Genomic DNA, 22,944 nt, shown 5'->3' with positions numbered 1-22,944 from the left:
ATACACACATATGACATCGGCCTATATGTGCATACTCTATATAGACACACATAAGCAACCAAGCAATTATTTTTCTACTTAATCATAGATGTGGTTACTTATTTGTGTATGTATGTATGTATGTATGGGATGAATAATGTTTCATTCATTCATTCATTCATTCATTCATTCATATTCTTTATCAGTATAAACAGTCAGGCACTGTCAGCAGAAGCTTTAAGAAAGGTACAGAAAAATAAACAACAACAATAACAACAACAACAACATAATAATAATAACAATAATAATAATAATAATAATAATAATAATAATAATAATGTTATTTTTGTTCGTATATTATTTTATGTATTATTATTGTTATTTTATCTTCTTCTTCTTATTATTATTATTATTATTATTATTTGAATTAGAAATAAGGGAATAAAGTGTGGAAAGTGCTGCTGCTGGTTGCAAAGACACCTTTTACGGAAGACTTAGCGTAACAGCTAGCAACGGCTGCAACCGGGCTGCTTACTCATCATGCACATTTCATACGTTCAGGTTTATTTTATTTCTCTTATTGATGAATTACGACACACAGGGCAGTGTTTTAAAAATAATTATTCAGATAATTTTCGTTCGCACGGACTTGTCTTCCGGAGCCTGAACATACTAGTCCTATGAAGATTTTAACTCGTTCACTAGTTACTAGTAGTTAGCCGAGGAGTAGCAAGCAAGCTAAGCTAGCTCTGTCGGACGGCTTTGTTTTCCCAAAACTGTAATAACTTTTTTAAAATACATATTTCCAGACGCCTTATAATCGTGTACATTTGCACAAGCGAAGTTTGTTTTTTGCAGTTTAAATTGAGTAGCAGTTAAATTGCTGTGCCCGAGAAGTGCAGCAGCAGTGAGTAACGCGTCCAGAGATGGACCATCGGCCCGCCCGGCACTTACGACGACGTCTCTGCTAGGTTTTTAAGCGATTTTAAAGAAAAAAAATTGTATTTTAAATCCTGTTCTCGTACCGTAAAACATACAAACAGCAATGAAAACCAATGGCGGCAGAATTGGAGGGACCATCACAATCGGATGGACAAGGTTTGATAAACGTTTAACATTAATTTAACACGAACACTGACTGACTTCTGCTGAGGTAACTAGACACACTACTAGTATGACATAAAATGTTTGAGGGCATTCATTCCCTCTGTCGAAGTGTTACTATTATTATTTACATAAACTATCATTTTTGGAATATTTGTAAAAGAGTCACAGCAAAAAAAAACACTTTTTTACCAGTGTATACTTAACCTTTACTTACTTAGCTCAGCTGACACTTATATCAGAGAGAGTTCCTTACAATGTTTATAATAATGAGACATTATTAAAAACAAAATATTGGTATTGTTTTCAAATTAGGAGTATCTTAAGACTTACTGTGGCTGGTATATTAGTGCTTCTGGTGAGTTCAGTGATTGTATCTCACTGTCACTGTGTTTTCACTTCCATCAGCTATGTTTGCCTTAATTACTCATGTTGGTTTTTACCTTTATTTTTAAGAAAATTTCTTATTTTAAGAAAATGCATCTCCTAAAATACACCAAGAAAAACTGAGTTTCATACAAGGCTTTTTGTCCGATTCCAGAAAGCTGCCTGCATGGGTTCTGCTGGAATGTGACACATTAACACTAACGCTTATTTGTATTTAATTAGCATGTTTTTTCTCCAAAGTGATAAACACCTCAGACCATACAAATTAGTTTATTGTCAAAGCACAGCTTGTTTGCCTGGTTTTATCATTTTGTTGGTAAACATAACTCATTCTGTACCAGGAGAAAAAGTGTAGGGGGGTGTGGTGGCGCAGCGGGTTTGACCGGGGCCTCCTCTCCAGTAGGTCTGGGGTTCGAGTCCTGCTTGGGATGCCTTGCGATGGACTGGTGTCCCGTCCTGGGTGTGTCCCCTCACCCTCCAGCCTTGCGCCCTGTGTTGCCGGGTTAGGCTCCGGCTCGCCACAATTTCAGCAAACGTGTGTGTGAGAAGAAGTGTGAAAACAAATGATAAATACAAGAATAAACTTAGCAGATTGCTGAGTACCTATGTTTAGGTAGAAAATGGAGGAGGTGGGTATCACTGCCACAGCAGAGCTCTTTTGGTGATTTATAGATTCTTCTGCAGGTTCTGGGGAGACTGCCGAAGTGGGGAAATTACTGCATGATGATGTGGAGGAGACAATGGGAGTCACTGACCATGAGACAGTTGAGGAGCCAGACCTCACGCCCCCCACATTCAAGCCACCAGTGGAGGAAAAGCCCCTTTTCCATGACAGCCGTAGGCCCCCCAGCGCCTCGGTGCCATACAAGCTTTCCATCAGTGGAGAAAGCATTCCATACACCATCAATCGGTATCTACGGGACTATCAGCGGGAGGGTGTGTGCTTCATCTACAACAATTATGTAAACTCTAGAGGCTGCATTCTGGGCGATGACATGGGCCTTGGGAAGACCATACAGGTAAATAACCTGTGAAAGATTTTGCTGGCTTTATGCCATAATTTGTCTGAGCCTTAAAAAAGCTTACAGTTATTTGAATTGTATTTGTTTGGAGCAGCGGACTGATGATGGGAGATTTTTTAAGTGCAGTGTTTATTTCTTTGCATGCTCAACAGGTATGCTTTTGTCGGTCCTTTTTCTCTGACATTATACAGGTGATTGCTTTTCTGGCTGCTGTCCTGCACAAAACAGGAACATGGGATGATGTTGAAAACAATGTTCCACATTTTTTACTGTCTCAGAGATCTTCTAAGCCATGCAGAATCAGTAAGGTAATTTTATTTTTTCTGTGATGAGCTGCAGATACTTTAGAAACCATTAAGGACTGATCTTTAAAATGTGTTGTATGTGTTCTGTATCATCTGAAGTTTTCAGGGTCAGTCAATGGGTTTACACCTGTCTGAAAATGGACAAGGCCCAAACACAGTAGATCTTTCCAATTTCATTAAAGTACGAATGGACTGTAACTCTGTCAGTCATTTGTAAACATGTAAAATTTTCTGTGTCTTAGGTGTTCCTCATCGTGGCTCCACTCTCTGTACTCTACAACTGGAAGGATGAGCTTGACACCTGGGGTCACTTCCGCATCATTGTCGTCCATGGCACCAGGAAGGAAGAAGAGTTTGCCCGTGTGAGGAGGGGGAGGTGTGAAATTGCCCTGACTACCTATGAAACACTTCGACTTTGCATGGACCAGTTCAACAGGTGCTTTTCAAGTGAATAGTGGTGACTGCAGTGCTAAATGACATTTAATATAAACCCTAGTCTGTAGCGTTTGAACTGTTTTTTCTAGATGAATAGTGAATGCGTACAGCAGATGGGAAATCAGTGCTCTCTTTGAGTTTACACTCGTAGCTGAACCAATTTAATACCTTTTTCAGAGCTCTTTTTGTTATAAGTTGAGGTGGAAAAACCAGCTGGACTTGGTCTTCCTGGACCTGTCCTGCTCTTTTTGTTTTTGTGCTTGCAAGGTTAGCATAGAGTGTTAAGTGTTTGGAATGATTTATTGGAGCTAGAATAGAGCTTGTTCTCATTCATTTAGCAGTTTTCTACTTATTTATTTGCCTATTAAATAACATAAATGGCTATTCTTGAAGACGTGGATAATGCTTCAAATAATGCATTATTGTGAGCTGACATTTTACGTTATTGGCTTTTAAATTTTATTAATGCCTGTGGCTTGTAGATCAGATTCCTTTTTATAAATGTGTTCTGTGTGGTAACCTGGCAAATCCCTCTGCTTCCTTGGCAGTATCAACTGGTCTGCCATCATTGTGGATGAGGTCCACAGGCTTAAAAATCCCAACTCGCAGATCACCCAGGCCATGAAGGAGATGAAATGTAAGGTTCGGATAGGACTGACGGGCACCATTCTGCAGAACAACTTGGAGGAGTTGTGGTGCGTCATGGACTGGTGAGTCTCCTACAGTGAACTAAGGAGACTACAGAATGTTGGAGCCTTCTCCACCAAACACATTTTCAAACATTTAGACTCAAAAGGAAGGATAGCTGCTGCGCATCAGTACTTTTAAGACTACATACATATTTGCTCATACATTGGAGTTAAGAAGCACACTTTCTGTGAGTTTCTGATGGGGGGGGGTTGAATTATCATTGTCTCATATGGGGGGAAAAATCAGGTCCTGGATAATGTTTGATAAAATTCATTAAAATACCAAAATTTAAAGGTATTTTTATGCATGAAAATATATTTTCAGTATATTTTGTAAGATTTGTAACAAAAAATATTTGTACCTTGTTTTTAATGTTAATATTTTCATTCATTTATCCATTAACAACTTGCAGAGTGTTTAATGCAGAGTTGTTCTGGTTTTACACTTATCCCATGGGGCATGGGGAAGGGTACACCCTGGAAATTTGTGATAATTTGTCTCTCAGATGTTTCTGCTGTAAAGAAATAATGTTCTCAAAATCACCATGTCTTTCACTCTGCAAAGCACATGGACAGTACAGCGATAGAGGTGCTGCATAATATAACCCCCTAACCATTTGATCCCCGCTGCAGCAGTAGTATACATGACTAAGATATTTAGCCTGAATTAATCCAGCTGTCACCAGTAGAAATTGCTCTGCTGTATGAATAGCTATTTTAAAAATGTATCAGCTAATCAGATTAATAATAGTATCGAGTCAACTATTCCAATTGTGATTTTATATTTACCTTAACTGAGAGTTTGAAGTATTGAAAAAACAGATAAAGAAATGACGTACTCTATTATTTCTTATGGGGGGAAGAAAATTTAAATTTACAAGCCCATCTTACAATCACCCCAAAATCACTCTGAATGATGCCCAATATCACAAGAAAAATGTTGAGTAACATTAAAATAGAATGAATCACAAAAATATTGTGTATAAACTACTGATTTCATAATGTAAAGTTACAATGATAGTGTCTGTGAAATAAGTTGAAGAAGAAAAAGGCTATCTATTGCATTTAAACGAACGAATGAATAATTTGGAAATTGAAGCACAGTGGTACAAAAGAGATGCTACAAACATGAGACTGTGGGGTGCCAGACCACAAGTGACTGTCTGGGCATGCAGTTCCCATAGTGCTGTCACATAGCCTTTTGGTGCTGTTAGTCTGTTTGTCACTCTGGGCTGAATGTGACAGACAGAAAACAGGATGAATAAAAAATGAAAATCTGGACCGAAAAATGGTAACTGGTATTAATAATCGGGGATTGAATAAATAAAAAAAGACCAAATCATGGGGAATGAGTGTAATTGGTTTTATTAAAGGACAAGCACAGTGTCCTCATACTTTGCATGTTAGTGAATAAAATGCCTGCTGTGAAAGTAAAATGTCCATGTAAACCAAGCTAAAATGCCATTGTACTGAATAAGAAACCTTTTATATGAAAAAGGATATATATTTTCATTAGTTGTTGTAATGTTTCATTCCACGGGGCCATGAAAATGCATCAAACAATCTAAAAGCACCAAACTGTTTAAAACCCTTTGGATAAATAATCCAGTACAACTATTAAACAGTTGTCGTTGCAATAGAATTATAATATTGATAATGCAAAGTTCCAACATAATTGTAGCTTCCAGTAGCCAGTCTTTGGAGGTTTGGTCCAGGGTTGAAGTAAATCTGGTTTACCATTTATTCATTTTTTGATAACCAGATATCTCTTCTGCTGCTGTCTTTTCAATGTGGAATTTGCAGGGCTAACCCGGGCTGCCTGGGCAGCCTTGAGTGCTTCAGAAACCGTTTTGCTGAACCTATTGAGCGGGGTCAGAGGCGCAGCACCACCAAGCGGGCGCTGGCCTTAGGCAGGGAGGCAGTGCGCCAGCTGTCCCGGCAGCTCATCCGCTGGTTTCTCAGGAGAACCAAGGCTCTCATCTGGAGCCAGCTGCCCAAGAAAGAAGACAGGGTGAGTGCAGAGACAGCAATGATTCACAGGTCTTCCACGTTGATTTCGTCAGATAAAGTCAGAAGAAGTTTGCTTAGAAGGCGTGTAACGATGACTACTTGTGATCCTAAACCGTTGGAAGTTTTGGACGTTCAACTGAAAGAACCTGAACACTGAAGGAACAAAATAATTATGAATTTTTGGAATTTGCATGTTTGGAAATACATCTTATGGCAATGTGTTGTCCAGTTTAAAAAAAACAGCACATTTACTACAGATGTGTGTAAGACATTGTGTTGTAATATTTCAGCTTAGTTATAAAACGTGCATGTATTAAATTCACAGTGAAAAATGTTACTTTTCCCAAGTTACAGATTCAGAACATTCACAATACTTGTTTACAGTTTGATTTTGGTTATTGTTATATTCACATTAGTTAAGCTGTGTTAATGGTATTGAAAAACTAAATACAAAATGCAGGGGGTGACTTCGGGGCTAAGTGACGTGTTGCAATCGTTTCAAAATATCCTACAGTGCTTTAAAGTATCAGCAGATGGTCTTTGTAAGGTTAGCTTGCATTGCTGCTTAAGGTGTACAACTATTTTGTTCAGTTACAGCAAGTGTGGTTTCTGGTCACAGTGTCAAATGTTAAGGTTTCCCCGTGGCCACTCTTCTCCTTTCTCCAGGTGGTATTCTGTTCCCTGACGGACTTCCAGGAGACGGTGTACCGCACAGTGCTGGACTCAGAAGATGTCTCCCTGCTTCTGCGCAGTGGAGAGCGCTGTTGTGGCAGTGGACGAACCAGGAGCAAGTGCTGCTTTAAGGTATCTTGTTTTCCATACTGTATGTTACCCTCATCTGACTTAAACATTGGACATCCGTCAGTGAATTCCAGACGCGTCACTCTGATGGATGCTGTTAATGCTTGTTCAGTGATTACCATATTGAAACAAAACTTGAAGAGTCCCTTTCCCATTATCGATGTTTAAATGTCTTAATTTATAATCTGGAGCGTTTTATTGAAAGCCTGAACTGATTGTTGACTTAAGTTGTTGTTAAATATTACTCTGTAATCTGTGGTTATTGCATGTGTGTTTAATAGGCGTGTGTAACTATCCCTTCCTCTCATTAAGGGTCATCGCATTTTGTCATGCAGTTGTAATGCTACCTAATGGCATTAGCAGTTAATTTTTCCATTTTGGTAATTAAGACTTTTTTTGTATGACTTTATATTCTGTTGAAGATGAAGGTCTTCAGGCTCCTGAAATCCCAGAACTTTAAGATATGCTCCTAATAATGTATACCTGATGTATACTTTTCACAGCATGGTCAATAGATGGTGCCATTTTTTTCCATATTTTTGTTATGGATAATTTATTATTTATTACAAATACTGTAATAATTTTAAAAAGACTCATTATAAAAATGCTTTGTATGTTATGAGTTATGTAATTTTAATCAGTGTTTCTGTTAATAAAATGAAATTAATGTTTGAAGTAATCCAGTATCAATATCAAATTGTAAACCAGTATAAAATATCTAAAATGTCTTTTCTTGTGTGGACAGAACAACTCAAAGGGGGTACCAGTGAAAGATGTGTATTTCAGCTACCTGGCCATACTGAGGAAGGTGGCTAACCATGTGGCCTTACTGCAGCCCAGAGGGAGCACCAGTAAAAAGCAGGTATCTCTTTCAGGGAGCGAGGAACATGCTAATTTATTGCTGAATTACAGCCTGCAGACTTTTCAAGCCACAGGAGTTGGAGTAAATAGTGCAGTAGTAGTACTGCTACTAGGTACTGGAATGGGAGCATTTGTAGCCAAATTGTCATCAAATTACATAATAATAATAATAATAATAATAATCACATATTTTTATTCATATTTATGTCACAGATCTTGCCCCAGTAATACTGTGTCTGCAGTATTATCTATTAACTTACCATTTTTCAAATTTTTTTATTTTATACATCTTAGGAGCAGTACGTGAATGAAATCTGCGAGAAAGTTTTCCAGAAATTTCCAGGCTTCACCCAGAGGTGCAAGCAGGCTGCCTTCGAGGCCATGTCAGACCCAGTGTACAGCGGAAAAATGAAGGTACAGGAAGTAGCAGATGTGGGTCTGGTGATGGTGATAATTCCGTAATGGGCCTAAATGAGCTCGGTGCCATAGCAAACCTATTCTTTACAACAGCGGCCTTTTTTTCTTTTTATATGACCGCTTTCAAACTATAAATGTTTGAAAACAAGTATGGAATTCCTTTCATCTCATCCACTTTAATTTAAAGTTATAAAGGTTTTTCTCCAACATAATTAGCTTCAGAGTTTCTTTTTTTGGCTGTATACCAATCCTTTTTTAGGCTGAATCATGGGAGTATTTTTTTTTTTCCAATGTGCACAAAGCTCTCATGTAGAACCTCCTTTGGCGGAGTGGTACCTCTTGGCCTGAATCCACTTGGGCGCGTGTGGACGCATCCCTTGAAAATGACCAGAGCAGCGTTTTTCTGAGCCCTGGCCTGATCTGTCCCTGCAGTGGCGTGTCGTGGAGTAAGGACCTGTGATTGGCAAGCATGGCTCTCTGCAGGCTCCCTCAAGCAAATGGCATATTCTGTAATACTGCCAGGGTGTTTTGAATGAGAGCTGCTTCCAAAATCAACACCACAACCTTGCCCCCACCCAAAGTAAAATCCTTACATGAAGCCATTTTGTGCATTTTTCACTATATGCAACACTGTACATGTGGACTCAGCTGGGACGCCAGAATGTGGCCCGTGATTATAATCAAAGGTAGCTTGGTTTGCACTTTCAAAGATGACCTCAGTGTGTGCAGAAGAAGCCAGGACAGACTTTGGCTTTCCTGCACAGAGCAGCCATAGAAAGCCTACTTGCTTCCAAGTTTTCCTATTTTGCCGCTATGCATAATTTATAAGCCTTAATTTAATCTTGAATTTTAATATGTTCTAACTTTATTTTGTAATAATGTGATTGTTAAATCAGTTTATTAGACACTTGCCTCATGTCTGAAAAACATATTGTTATCTGAAATATTTGTCACTGCGTGAGAAGAGCGCTCTATAAAAATGAATTGAATTGAAAAATAAATATTGATTATTTTTAAAAGAATGAGTACATTTGAAAATGTAATGTGATTATGTCAAAAAAAAGTTTAAAAGATTAAAAAAAAAAGAAGTCAAAACCTTAAATACTAATACTAAATTAAATACAAATATTTAACTGCCTGTGAAATTTTAGTAAATTCTTCATTGTTCAGTTTTCTTTATATCCGAAGATATTGAAAATATTATTTAAAATGTGTCATGATTTAAGTAATAACATGGGTAAAATAAACTGAAATATTTAATAAATGGATTTTTGCTTTTCTGTGCCATTTTCTGCTGTCTGTTGCAGGTTCTGCAGAGGCTGCTCAATCATTATGTACAGAACAAAGACAAAGTGCTCCTCTTTTCCATCTCCACCAAGGCAAGTTTGTGTGTGTGTGTGTTTACTTTGACCAGCAGTGTAACCCCGGTGATGACGAAACACAAGGTTTTTGTAGGGAGTTTGATGAGCTGTATCCTGTGACGTCATTTCGGTACACTTTCTGTTTAGTTTAGTTTATGTTCACCCCAAAACATTATATTGTGGAATGGTCAAGAGGGGGTCTCTAACAGAAGCTTGGGTGTCTCTGACTCATATTTTTTGTCTCTCCCACATGTATTTATTCACAATAATGATCAAAAGCCTTTTACCAATTCAGCACATTTTTGCATTGATGTATTAAAATACAGTACTGTAAGACAAAGGTGAGGTTTTATGCTGCAGTCAAAAATCTTTGTTTGCATGGAATAGTTTTTAATTTGAAAAGGAGGTTCATGTGGTTGGAGATGTTTTGCCTCAGACTAGGTCCACTAATAGATTAGATGACACCAGATGACCAGGGACATAATTATTATTGTGATATTAATGGTGCAAATTCTTGAAGTCTGGATAACTAATGTTTGTATATAAACTGTCTGAATAATATTGGATGGTGTGTTTCTTAAACTGCTTTAATAATATGAACTGGTGTTCTCATTATTTAGTAAACTAGCAATAAATAGAGATTGGTGAAACTATGAGGTAAATGTAATGGAGGAAGGAGATGTCAGGACACTAAATGAAATGTGGAGTTGGTGAGATGAGGTGCTCCATACGGTGGCCAGGAAGAGGTTAATGGGATCGATGTTCTCCTTGCACCCCTCAGCTCCTGGACATCCTGGAGAGCTACTGCATGGCAGCTGGGATTGAGTACAGGAGGTTGGATGGTACCACCAAGTCGAAGGACCGAGTTAAAATCGTCAAGGAGTTCAACAGTTCACTGGACATCAACATCTGCCTGGTGTCCACTATGTGAGGGCACACATTTGCTTGAGTAGCTAATAGTATATCTTATAATAATTTACCTTACCTCCCCTGTCAATTCCCACAATTTTGTGGTCTGATTTCTCTTCTGTGGTCCAAGGGCTGGTGGGCTAGGACTGAATTTTGTTGGTGCAAACATTGTGGTGTTATTTGACCCCACATGGAACCCGGCCAGTGACCTTCAGGCTGTTGATAGGTGGGTACTTCTTGTGGCATGAACTCTGAGATGTGTTGATGTTGACACCGGTCTCTGTCCTTCAGGACTTAACATTTGCCTTTCTTTAAATTCATTGTGTTGTTCCCAACCTATAGACAAACACATGCAGGTTCACTGTATCTCCCTATCTCTGTACTGGTTTTATCCTTGTTTTTCTTTGGTCTTTAGTGTCTTATGTGTTTTATTGATTCTGTTGCTTGTTCTTCATTACTGTCAGTCTTATATCATCAGATGATGGGAAGTAGTAAGGCTTTCTCTTGTGTCTATTTCCCTTTGTAGGGCATATCGCATTGGCCAGTATAGAGATGTGACAGTGCTCAGGCTGATTTCGCTGGGCACGGTAGAGGAGATCATTTATCTGCGACAGGTTTACAAACAGGTCTGAATTGTCTTGTTGATATTCTTGTGTGTGATATCATATTAACATGATATTACCACCCAGCATTATACTGGAAACATCAAATTTCAGTAGTTTCTATAACCATGAACTTATGGCCATATTACACTTTGAGTAAATTTACTGGAGTTCAAGTCTCGCTCCACAGTATTACACTAGTATCCTTGAAGAAGGCACCTATCCTGAAATTGCTTGAGTAAAATACCCAGCAATATAAGTGGTTCAAGCACTGTGAATCACTTTGGGTGGAAGGATCTCCCAAGACCAAAAATTACATATGTCACTAATTGTAATTCTGAACATCTGTTTATCAGTTGCTTGTTTCAGTTTATTTTAATAGAGCGCTCTACTCACACTCTGACACAGAATATTGAACAAAGGATCACAAGTTACAGTAGCATTGGTAAAATGTTAGTTATACATTTAATGACTGTAAGAATTACACCCACTAGTAAAGCTATTAAGTAAGTTAACTGGCATTGGAGGAAAGAAAAACAAAAATCCGAACAAAAAGACAAGAGAAAATAAACTTCTGAAAGTCCAAGTGCCAGTGGCTGCCCACCCTTCCTGGGGATTCTAAAAAGAAAAAGAATGCCAGTAGTGACCGTTAACAGAAGCAAAACTATGCAACTGTTTCTGACATTGCTATAGTCACTAGAGTGAATACATTGACGTCTGTGTGCAGCTGTGCTTATCACATCCATTATGGCATAAAGTCATGAGCTCCAGTCAGCTTGGATTGTTGGTGTTACAGCCAGTCTTGTCGTGTTTGTAACTAATCCTGAAGACCCACACATTTTGTAGGTTATAAAAAACAGAATCACTTATGTTTTTGGTTATAATTCATGAAGATTCAGCATTTTTCAGAAATAATCCATCCTTCGTGTCATGTCCATCATTGTACTATTTGAGAAGAATGCTCCTGGTTTAAGTGATATCATTTTGGCCAACTGTTCAGTTCTTCTGGAAGAATAATGACGTGTGTGGATGCAGTTTTTTCTGTTGTCCAGTAAAGTGGTAGAAATGACTGCTGTTGTTTTTTTGTGTCTTCTCCCCCCTCTTCCTGTTTTGGGTAATGAAGCAACTGCAGTCAGCTGTGGTAGGGAAGGAGCACGCACGGCGCTATTTCGAAGCCATACAGGGGCCAGATGGCCACTCTGGGGAGCTGTTTGGGGTCCGCAACCTGTTCCGGCTGCAGACCCAGGGCACCTGTCTCACGAAGCAGATCCTGGAGGTAATGTGAATGTGTGAAACACTATTGGCATTCTGAGAACACACCCTGTTCCTCTTCTTGAACCATCTGAAAGCAATATGCTCATTTCTGTGAAGTCTGAACATTGGAGTCATATCCAGGATACTGGAAAACAACACTGTATTACTAATGTGACATACCACATTGGGTCTGTGTCAGAACATTAATCTGGAGCAATTTAATGTGTCAGAGAAGGGCTTGCAAAAAAATTTGCTACAGAACACTCAGGCCCGAGTAGTCAGTAAGACTTATTAGTGACCAGAGTAGAGATCACTCCAATTAATCCAAATTTTTAAATCAGATGTACTTTATTAAAAGGTACAAGAACAGCAGCTCCTGTCCATTTGACTCTTGACTCATAATCACTGTTTCATGAATACTCTATAAATAAGAAATTCCTACAAAGAACACTGTCCAGAGGTAGACAAGATAAAATAATTAGAAATACAACACTATTTCTAAAAAATGAAAAAAGCAGTATATGTTGTTCACCTTTAAGTGCAGACAACTGCACATTAAGTTGGAACCATAGGTATTGCATAGAGGTGTGGGATGATTGAGAGCTGGCACTTCACTTGTGGCTCAAAACTGGCCGATGTAGAAGGCATATTATCTACACAATGTTCATATTCTCTTTTTGCTTCCACTCTTCTGAAAAACTGCAGCACTTACCATTTGTGTTTGCTTTCTCTCAGTACATTGAATACTGCATTGGTGCATGATTCGTATGCTTGTCATCTTTTTTAGAAAAAATAAATAGTAGATTTAAAAGTTTGTAACAATGAAAAAAATTGTCACTCAAGTTCATAAGTCAACTGTTTTATATTAAATAGCGTTACCCAGATTTTGAAGTTCTTCATTAAAATACATTCTTCAGACTTTGTTTTATGGAGGCAAAAAGTGTGTCAACCAACATTCAGACTTTGAGCCAAACGTGTTCTGTTTGTGTGACAGAGGGAGGGACACCTGGAGGCAGGCATCATGATGGCTCGCACAGCAGCAGTGGCGAGGAGAGAGAACGTGAGTAATTTTCTTTGCAGTGACCCAGGTTTTCAGTGTTTTTGCGCTACTGTTTCTTTTTTATAATGGTCTCTGTTAAGAAACCCCTTTGTAATATGTCTCTTCCCACAGATGAAATAGAAATCAGAATGTAGACATTGCCACCTACAAACTCCATGGAAACCATTCTTATGTTCATGCCGTTGTCAGCTATTGCTTAACTAACATCAGTTTAGGGAATCTTTTCTGTTTACCTCATTTGTGAGCACAATGCTTCTCCAGTTCCAGGACACAGACACAGTTTGGATATCACTAGTACACGTAATCCTAATGATTTTATGGAAATGATTTGCCTACATACGGTGTCCATGAATAGTAACTCCAGTGACAAGTTTCTGTAATCTGAAAATTTTACCTTCAGGTGTCTTTTTTTTTTTTCCTCTCTGCTGCAGGCAGCTAAAGAGCAACCAAGGGAGGCGTTTCCTAGAGGGGAATGCAGCAAGACAGATGTAGGGGGAGCTGCAGGAGTTTTGGATTTCAGCAGTGCCAGTGAGGATGAGGGTGGGCATAGTGCTCGTAAGAAGCCTTCGACCAGTACTGGGGAGGAAGAACAGTATCCTCGTGGCTCCTTGTCTGGTGGCCTAAGCCTCCTCCACCATGGGTTTTCCAGATACCTCCAAGGTAATGGGGCAAGTACTGTGAGATGCAGTGCCAGTGAGAAGAGCAGCATGGATGAGGAAGATGCTCATCGAAAAGAAGGCCACCCAGCCTGTTCAACACATCCCAAGTGGACAGTTTCAAGTGATTCTGAGGGGGATTTAAACCAAAATGAGTGTGAGAACAGGATGGTGTCCGGTGCTAGGAAAAGGGATCCAAATAATGTCTCCAGAGGTCCCCAAGTTTCAGCAGCTGTTTGCAGGAAATTGAGAGCCAAGAGGAGGAGAGTGGGCCAAAATCTAGGCCTGGGGGATCCCTGGGAGTCAGAGTCCTCCTCAGACAATGCTGAAGACGTTAAACGCATCACTGAATGCCTGCCTGGCAGTGCATGCAAGGCAGAGCACAATGCTGATGAGACGGGTGAAACAGAAACCCCAAAACCCATGGGTCAGACACATGCCAGCAATCTAAGTGGTACCGCTGACAATGGGAAGAAACACTATAGACTGGGCTCAGTTAAAGCAGAACATCTGTGTCAGCCACTGGCAGGGATGGACCTCACCTGTTCAGGGCATGAAGGTCTCTTCAAAGCAAATAAATCCCAGGCAGACACCTACGAGGCTTCAGTGCACAAAGCTTTCACTACTAATGATCCAAGGAAAACTGGCAGAACCATATGCAAGGGACTGACGAGTGAAGATGCAGTGCAGCCTGGCAAAGATCATCATGTTGGATCCATTGACAAATTATTAGGTAATATTGCAATAAAGTATAAAATACTACAAGATGCTTTAGATAAAAGGTCACCAAAACGACATATTGGTAATGGCACTAGCAGTAATACTAGCCCACATCTTGTTTGTCAGTTGCTTTTGTGTAACCATTTGCTGTGTAACAGTTTGCTCATCCAAGGTTATTCTGGATCCATAGATTTTACAGGCTTTACAGACTTGGCAGTATTTTCAATTATAGACACACTGAAACCGCTTGTTCCAAGAGGGGTCGCGGTGTGTCCCCTCCCCCTCCAGTTTTATGCCCTGTATTTCCGGGTTAGGCTCCAGTTTGCTGTGACCCCACTTTGGACAATCAGTTTGACTCTGTGTGTGTGTGTGTGTGTGTGTGTGTGTGTGTGTGTGTGTGTGTGTGTGTGTGTGTGTGTGTGTGTGTGTGTGTGTACATTGATATTTTGCACAGATAGCTATGTTTCATTGTGAGTCCATTGATCAGTTGATCATTTTAAGCTTGCTTGTTCTGCTAGCTTTTCAGATATTCTCATAAAATGACATAGGTGTGGCTCTCGTAACTTTGACTTTCAGAAAAGCCATTGTTAAACATGTGAAATGCATGGTTTACTATTTACTCTGATGACGGTTTAACCACTGACATTATTGAGTAAAGGACTGTACTTTTACCCTCAGATGGAGTACAGGAAGTTGTGTACATACACTCCAATCAGCATGTTGTGGGTTCCAGTAAAGTGGAGGAGCGCCTCAGTCGTGCTGCCATCCGGGACGTGTTCTGCTATCGGAGGAACTCGCAGGCTCCGGCCAATCAGCTGTTGGAGAGCATGGAGGTGAGCTTCTGCTAGCCTAATCGTTGTTGCAGATGTGCAGTGTAGGTTAGGGCCACCCATACTGGTGTTAGGCAATACAATTGCAAAGTAATATCAGCTAATATATCCCTTAAGTTAGAGATAATGACATGAAAATGTTTTTGGGCTGTTTTCCCGTAAATCTCTTATTATCTGGATGCATCAGATCTTTTCAGAATCAGGTTCACATTATTACTAAAACAGTTGTGTTTAAGTAAGTCAGAGAATCTTGGAAAGATTTTTTTTTTTTAATATAAATTTTAAAAAGCGCCTTTCCAGCAATCTCGGATATAATGTGTATGTGCTCTTTTCGTTGGGTTTCAGACACTATCAGCAGAGGCAAGAGCGATAGACCATGCAGGGGCTGGACCACAGGTACCCTCTGTGAAACACCCGGTTACCCAGACCCTGAAGACTGTCCATCGTACTCGAAATGTCACGTTTATCATTGGGGAGACACCTAGCGCCATTCGTAGGTAAGGTCCGGGACGTGTGCTAAGCTGGGGGTGACCCACACTTTTGGTAGTTTTTGGGGAAACATAATAATTAGAATCTGATGTGAACTTGAAAAACCATTTTGAGTGTCTTATGACCTAGATTTTTACCTCCATAAAGCCTTAAAGGGCTGAGGTAAAACAAAAGTCGGCATACACTGGTGCCTTCCAGGACCAGTGTCATCAAAATATTCTGAAATCCATAAAAAATAGCCACAGCTGCAGAACTTGCACCTGAGAAAATAATTTTACCTGTATCCAACAAACATTGGTACGGTCACATTTGGTTCTGTTCTGCACATTTTACTATGTTTGTTGGTTCGTGTGTCCCCATGGACAAATTTATTTCTGTAAAATGGCAAGTATGCTACTGCTCTCATTCTTCTAAAACCAAACTTTGTCAAAGTTTAGACTTCATGCATCAAAAAACCACCGATTACCATTTCTTTCTTAGAGCCTAGTGCATTCTGTGCTCATGTCGTTTTCCTCCAAGGAATGCTGGAAAGTCTATTGCTTGAGAGTGCTAAACATACTCCATCAGACCAGAACTATATAAGCACAACATGATAAATTTAACCCTGTGTTAAACAATGACTAATGGCACACTTGCACATGTGTCTGGAAAGGGGACCCCCGTAGGACAGAAACAAATTTTAAAAAGCATCTAGTGAATACATCCTGTAATTATATAAAAAAAAAAAAAAAAAAAAAAAAACATAAAAAAGTGAAAAAGCCCAAGGAGGAAATTCCCGGCAGTATGAGGCTGCATGCCAGCTCCTGCCGCAGCTGTGGGTGAGAACACCCCCTGCTTGGTCCTGGGGGCGGGACCACCCTGGAGTGACCCATGCTGCCAGCAATGGCCGCATTTGGGCCTTATCCTGCTGTGGTAGTTTTTCCGACCCCCGGGGCAAAGAGGCCCTGGAATTGTCCTCATTGCTTATAGACCCCAAGACCACAGTTTGTTACCACAGTGGAAAAGGATTTAATTTTATACCTTTTTTTTTTTTTTTTTTTTTTTTTTAAATCCCTAACTTAAAATTGCTGTTTCAATTAAGTCTAGACAGAGTTTTTTTTATTTGCCATTCCTAAAGAAAGTCAATGAATTGCAGAAAGACCTTGAAATTGGTTCACCTAATTTTGTTGCCTTTTTCACGCAAGTACCATGCTTTTCTCCATCAGGAGGGAACTGGAAGAGATGGCAACCTTCTTCAAGGCTGCATCCGTACAGGATTTTGCAGAAGATCTGTTGAAAAGCACCTCAGACATGCGACAGGCCATGCTGAAGGACTTCTACAGCAGCCGGAGCCCAGATCTGAAGGCTCTTCTGAGCAGGATTCTTCCAGACCCAGTGGTGGCACAGCCCAGCTCTCCTACAACAGCCAAACAATTTCAGCCTCGTACTTCATTGTCCTCTGTCTCACGGAAGCAAAAGACCAGCTGTGCAGTGAGGAGCTATGGTTCCAGATCTAAATCCTGCATTATACACCAGAAGTTAGATGTTGCCAAGCAGACATCACCAGAGAGAGAGAGGGACAAGGGGTGTCTAAACTCACGTATTGTAGAGACCCCTGAGGGCTATGATGCTCATCTGAAAGGCACTTCTGAGTCTGGTCCTCTGGCTGGACCTTCCAACAAACTGTGTAAAAAATCAAACAAACCTTCCTCTACCTCTGTACCCACACAAGACCTTCCTAGGTCCTTGCATGACAACAAAGCTCTCTTGGGACATGAGAACCCCCCAACCTTCTCTTCTTCCACAGGCTCAGAACTCAGGAGCCATAAGCATTTCCTGTCAGACCTGATAGGAGACACCTCCATTCTGGATGACTTCTTCCAAAGGAAGCCCAAGACAGCCCAACCCACTGGCCTACCTGCTGCGAGTCGAGGAGAGAGATCGAAGAACCGCTGCAGGGATGTGTGGGATATCCTCAATGAAGGAAATGAGGAGTGCATAAACAAGCTGACAGATTTGTCACAGGTGGAGATGATGTGCAAGAATGCAAAAGTAGCTGGCAAAGCTAAACACATAGAAAACAGCGAGGGCACTCAGCTCTGGCGGAAGAATGAGAAGTTTCTGTGGAAGAAATAGGGCATATGGTTATACTGACTTGCGAGACATGCTCTGAACCCAGCCACTTGTTTACAGAACCAGAAGCATTATGTCTTTTTAATTAATTAGTATTTATTTCTGCTGGAAGTGGTTTCCATTGAAGTTGAACAGCTCCTGGAGTTGTGTTTACACAAAATGTCAAAATGCATTATAAGGCTGAAATATGACCGGTCGTATGAAATAGTGTAATTAGATTCATGTTCAATTAGTCAAAAATGCTGCATATATTCTATTTAAAGTGGTAGTGATGTGGTTGCACTGAATGGCTCCAGTTAAAGTATGCAGCTGTGTAAATGGGTCAAATATTGTAATTTGCTTTGGATAACTCTCAGCTAAGCAACGGTTTAATAATAGTAATAATAATAATAATAATAATAATTGAACACAACAGTACTGTACATGTGGCACAGCACAGCCCAGGGGAAGTACTACTTGCATTTAACTGTACATGGCGACTCTTCCTTTCCACCTCTGGGCATCCTTGGGCCTCACTCACATCCTTGTCAGGCACTTTAATTTTTTCACTTGTTCAGCCTGACAACATGGAATACGTGTGTCTCTCCATGTGGTTAGCGCTAACGACAGGGGAAGTATGTAACAAAGGGTCTCTGTAAAACTAAAGAAAACTAAAGAAGAAAACTATGCTTTTTTGGCACTTTTTTGCTTTTGTCCTTCATAATAGGGGTAACTGTTGCCTCGCTGTCAAATGTCCCAGGTTCTAATCCCTGCTTCTAATTTACCATTGAGCTAGGTACTTACCCTGATTTATTCTAGTAAAAATGACCCAACTCTATAAATGTGTAAACAAACTGAGTAGCTGCGGATACAAAAGTTTCACTATAAGTGTGCTAAAAGAAAAAATGGTAGAAAATCTAACATGCTGTAATTTCAGCATCAGATCACAAAAGATCATTTCTGTAAAATGTTTTTATTTGTGCATTTGCACAGCAGTATTTTCCCATTAAAATGACAACACGGCAGACATGCAAAAAAGAAGCTAAGATGCAGGAAGGGGTGAAAAGTGCCCCATTTTAATCAGTTCAGTGTGCGAAAGTGCAACAAGTAGTTTTTGTTCAAAATTGGAAAATCTTTTTCAAGATGACACCCACAATCCCCTGCATTACTGCTGTGGTTGACCAGATTGCTGGCCCGCAGATGGCCTGCCAGTAGCCCCCCAACAGAGTGGTGCTCTCCTGGACGACTTGCCTGTTAAGTTGAGCAGTTTCATGATGCATGAGCTTGAATGAGCCATGATATCCAAAGTTCGCACATGGCTGTGACGTCTGTTCCGCAAAGATGGAAAGCACTAGTCAAAGCGATGTGTCCGAGTGGAAAAAACTTATAGTGGGGCTTTTTTAGACATCTTTGTTATTCAGTATGATCAATGGACCACACTCCTGCTGTCCACCCTTGCTGTGGTTTATGAGAAAAGGTGGGAAGACTCATCTCTGATGCAGTTGTTTAGTCTTGGCCCTCATGTACAAACATGAACACAGTGCAGGCTGTGTCTTTGAAAAGGGAGAGGCCAGAAGTGGTCTGAATGTGTGTGTGTGTGGGCATCTGTAATGTTTGGAGTGTGTACTCAGCACCTCTGGTTGCGCAGAACTTCGTCAGTGTGTTCACAAGGCAGCTGAGCGCCTCTGTCAGCAGGGATTGCTCACCGTTAGCCACACTCCCCCTTCTCCGTGTGTGGTCTCGTTCACTGCACGCACGCCGACCACTTGCTGTCATACCACTCAACACCCATCCTGGAAAGAAAGGCAGCAGGAGGTGATTAGATTTAAACCCCCTTTGTCATACCCTTAGATGCTGCTTTGCTCGCATTCCTTACCTGTTGTGGATTTTCTTTTTCGATAGAATGGAAGGTCTCCGTTTTGATCTGCATAGCATTTCAAGGCGAGTAAGATACCTGTTTGCTTGGCGGATTACACAAAACTAACATATTTGCACAGCTTGATTCTAGTTTAAGCCAGCACAACTAGAGCGCGTTTCCCAACAGTACAACCTCCCTCCCTTGTCTGAGCTTCACGTTAAGAATGAAGACCAGCGTTTTTATGGCCGTGCCCACACCGTGCAATGCGGCCCTCGCTGTCTGAACCTCTAAACATACAAACTGTGGTAGATGTGGGGTGAAGGTGGCTGCATGGGTGGGGCAGAGGCTGAGGACCGCACCACTTGCAACAAAGCTGACTGTCATTCATATAAAAATGCAAACAGAAAACAGATGTGACCTCCTTGAACCCAAGACCAAAACGCAGCAAGACAAAGGGAGGCAAGGAAATGGCCACATGGGTTCTCCCAGTGCTGCTCACAGCCTTCAAGTCAGCTGCCTGATGTTCTTCCCTGGACTGTGCAAGCAACTGGTTTTCGTGTTTGTTTATTCAGTTAGCAGATGTTTTTCTCCAAGGCGACTTACAATGTTAAAGTACTTACTACAATTCACCCATTCATACAGTTAGGTAATTTAGGGTAAGTACTTTGCTCAAGAGCACTACAGCAGTAGGTGGGATTCAACCCTGTGACCTTCAGCTATGAAGGCAACAGCTCTAACTGCTATGTCATACCCTCAGACACACGTTCCTTACCCCTCTTCATTTGTCTTCAGTGTTGGTAGCAAACCTTACATGTCTTCCCAACATTTGTAACTCCATCGAGTACTGTAATTATTTTTGACCCTCTTATATCTTGTAAGTTATGTTAATTATAGTCTGGTGTTTGTTCTAATGGTGGTACAGTGGGTTATGCTGCTTCCTCTCAACACCTGGGCTGTTTCAGCAGGGGTTTGAATCTGGCTCAGGCCATGTGGAGTTTACATGTTCTCGTCTTTGCATGGGTTTCCTCAAAGGGTCCAAAGATGCCTTTTAGGTTACCTAGTGATTCAAAATTTTACTTTGTGTGTGGCTGCCCTGCGATGGACTGGCAACCTGTACAGGATGTACCTGACTAGCCTTGTGTCCTATGCATCCAAGACAGGCTCTGAACCCCCATGACCTTCACTTGAACAAGTGGTTACTAAGTCGGTGCTTGTTTTAACAACGTAAAATACATAAAAATAAACGGCGTGCCCAGATGAAATTATCTAATGTTAGAAACATGGAAAGAAAGACAACAATGATTACCTAATGGAGTAGTTCCGCTGTGATCTAACCCTCAGTTAATATTGTATTGACCTGAAACGTGATCTGGAACTAGGGGAGTAAGTAAAGTGTCAGAGGGAGTGCTGGTGCTAATGAGAATCTGCTTTGTAAATGTAGGAAATGCGTGAAGTCTTGAGGATGGCAGAAAGGGCGAGGTGTTTATCCAGAGATCACCTTTCTGGTGTCATCAAACTCTTACTGGTGCGTCTCGTCAGGTCGCCCCTTGGGAGCAAACGTCACGCCGCAGCAATGAGGTTAACTTGGGAAGCGGGAGGTATTTCCTACGCTCAATTACGCCGTGACTGTGCCCTTCTGTGAGATGCCCAACCTGGTGGCCACATTAACACTCTGTGGCATTTCCAGTCTCAGGGCAGTTTAAAGGAGGTTGCTGTCGGTGGTCTGCCAGGTGACACGTGAACATCCCGATCACTTTCATTCACACCTCTCATGCTCCATCTCTCCCTATGGCCCTGGCGAACGGGCTGCAGCAAAACGGGTTTTTGTCACCAAGGTCTGCAGCGGACGCACTGGCGTTCGGGTTGGACACCTGGCCAAGGACTGGGACATGCAGACTGTATTGGCACACAGAGCTGCAGCCCTGGGACAGACATGCAAATAATCAATTAAAACCAGAAATGTCTGAAAGCTCCACTTTGCTCTGCACCAGGGAGCAACACAGCAGATGTCCCATGTGGTGCTGCATAAAAGAGGCATTTAAATATGAAGTTATGGCATTCGATATACATTTATGAGTCATTATCCCTAAGGCTGATTTCATCTCAGCGCCGTGCCTTTGTCATAGTTTGCACGCAGTTCAGCACAGCACCAGAATGTACATTTTTGTAAGCGTGAGAGTGTGTCAGCGTGCGCAAGATTGTTTGTACATATGCCTGTCCATTTATTGGTCTGCTGTAATTAATTTGGAAAAGTATCATGAAACGGTACCTTCCAAAGCATGACCTAATTGCATTTTATTATATTTCTTTCCATCTTCAGAAAAGAAAATGGAGCAGAAAAGAAAATATTTGTTGGCGTGAAACAATGTTGATATCATAAATCAAAATGCCACCAGGCAGAAAGGATGGATGTAAACAGAATGCATCATCAGATTAGGCTCCAGACTGGTGTAAGCTGGGGAGCGAGCGGACTGCAGAGAGCTTGCTGAATGAACGTGCAGTTGTGCGGAAATGATTCCCAGAGCGATGCGCTGACCGCGCTAAGAGCCAACGCGCTCATTTTGGGCACTGCGCCACCCTGTCCCGTTATGGGAGAAGCAGATTCTCTGTTTTAACCTGAAAGCCAGGTGTCAAACCCCATTCGAGTTACAATCGGAAGATGACCTGATGTGGAAAAGCCGTTGTGTAAGAGTCATTCACTGTGTGTGTGTGTCCGGGGGGGGACTAACTGCAAATATTTCTCTCTTTTTTTTTTTTTGCTCGTGTGAGAAGCGGGCAGGTGTGTTTGTGTGCCTGTGTGTGTTCGCTTGTGTACCAGGGGGATTGATTTCTGATGTGTGTGAGCACAGCCGCGGTCGCTGCCCTTCAGCTGCCGCACGCCGGGGCCCAAGACCGCGGGCAAAGAGCCTCGCTCCGACACGCTCTTGTTTGGCAAAAAGGAGAGAGTGCTGATAGGCCTTGGTAAACAGAGAGGTGAGCACCTGTCCTGACAGCACCCCCTACCCCTCCCTTCATGGGCAGGGGGCGGGGGGCTCCCACCTGGGACTGCTGGGTATAATGCACCCATCTGTGTCCGTCGACACACAGGCCATCCATCCCCACAC

The 22,944-nt window shown here is 41.2% G+C and overlaps 1 protein-coding gene across 2 annotated transcripts; it reads left to right on the top strand.

Annotated features, from left to right (window-relative positions):
• Window positions 1-482: 482 nt before the first annotated feature.
• ercc6l2 (excision repair cross-complementation group 6-like 2) lies at window positions 483-18,625 on the top strand. 2 transcript variants are annotated; one of them, XM_018758900.2, is made up of 19 exons: window positions 483-1,077; window positions 2,155-2,489; window positions 2,684-2,800; window positions 3,040-3,173; window positions 3,781-3,942; window positions 5,725-5,932; window positions 6,598-6,735; window positions 7,478-7,594; window positions 7,888-8,007; window positions 9,318-9,389; window positions 10,153-10,298; window positions 10,411-10,506; window positions 10,807-10,906; window positions 12,006-12,158; window positions 13,131-13,196; window positions 13,628-14,585; window positions 15,251-15,405; window positions 15,748-15,899; window positions 17,097-18,625. In XM_018758900.2, exons 1-19 carry the CDS (start codon window positions 1,035-1,037, stop codon window positions 18,004-18,006), a joined length of 4,182 nt encoding a protein of 1,393 aa, XP_018614416.2. In that variant the 5' UTR covers window positions 483-1,034; the 3' UTR covers window positions 18,007-18,625. The 2 variants fall into 2 exon arrangements, with proteins under 2 accessions (XP_018614416.2, XP_018614415.2); XM_018758899.2 differs by having other exon boundaries at window positions 3,040-3,233.
• The last annotated feature ends 4,319 nt before the right edge of the window (window positions 18,626-22,944 follow it).

The sequence above is a fragment of the Scleropages formosus genome, chromosome 17 (genome assembly GCF_900964775.1).
Source record: "Scleropages formosus chromosome 17, fSclFor1.1, whole genome shotgun sequence".
Classification (NCBI taxonomy): Eukaryota; Metazoa; Chordata; class Actinopteri; order Osteoglossiformes; family Osteoglossidae; genus Scleropages; species Scleropages formosus.
This window is presented reverse-complemented; position numbering and strand designations above follow the sequence as displayed.

Coding starts and splice junctions, on each gene's coding strand:
- ercc6l2 (XM_018758899.2), top strand. CDS start 1,035: ATGGCGGCAGAATTGGAGGGACCATCACAATCGGATGGACAAG. Junction 9,390..10,152: donor TCTTTTCCATCTCCACCAAG/GCAAGTTTGTGT, acceptor TGCACCCCTCAG/CTCCTGGACATCCTGGAGAG. Junction 10,299..10,410: donor ATCTGCCTGGTGTCCACTAT/GTGAGGGCACAC, acceptor CTGTGGTCCAAG/GGCTGGTGGGCTAGGACTGA.